At 44.4% G+C, this 482-nt stretch overlaps 1 protein-coding gene across 1 annotated transcript; it reads right to left on the bottom strand.

The window, feature by feature from the left end:
• Nucleotides 1–5: 5 nt before the first annotated feature.
• Nucleotides 6–479, bottom strand: LOC109131871 (protein TORNADO 1-like; the record flags this gene model as incomplete). Its single annotated transcript, XM_019243048.1, has 1 exon — nucleotides 6–479. A coding segment is annotated over one exon (474 nt), but the record flags the coding sequence as incomplete, so codon positions are not given.
• Between the last annotated feature and the right edge of the window lie 3 nt (nucleotides 480–482).

Raw genomic sequence — 482 nt, 5'->3', positions numbered from 1 at the left:
CGTCTTAAAGACGAGTTCTTCTGCAAGCTCTTGAAGATATGTACGAAGTCATCAGGTCCAAGGCTCGCATCGTCGTGAATACCGAGATGAACCACTGTCTCGTTCGTTGTCACCATTTTTAAAACCGCAGTGAGTCCATCTCTTCCAATCTTTGTCTTGGAACTTCCAAACACAATTGACCTCAATGTGATGTTAGCTTGTAACTGCAGAGCAGAGAATCTACTCAACGGACAAAGCAAATCCTCCACACCAACACTCCCAAAACGATTTCCATCAACATACAAACTCTGCAAGCTCTTGTTCTTAAATAGTCCAGCTGCAACGTACACAACCGCTTTGTCTTTAAGACCGGTTTTCGAAAGTTTCACTTCTCTAAGAGTCTTGTTCTGTTCCAAAACCCATCTAAACTCTTTCGCCCACCGTGAGTTTAGCTTAGCACCCGTCATATCTAGAGACCTCACGGTTGTGTTCATCCCCAACGC

Source organism: Camelina sativa, unplaced genomic scaffold, assembly GCF_000633955.1.
Source record: "Camelina sativa cultivar DH55 unplaced genomic scaffold, Cs unpScaffold06944, whole genome shotgun sequence".
Lineage (NCBI taxonomy): Eukaryota > Viridiplantae > Streptophyta > Magnoliopsida > Brassicales > Brassicaceae > Camelina > Camelina sativa.
The sequence above is the reverse complement of the archived record's forward strand: the minus strand, read 5'-3'. Positions and strand labels throughout refer to the sequence as shown.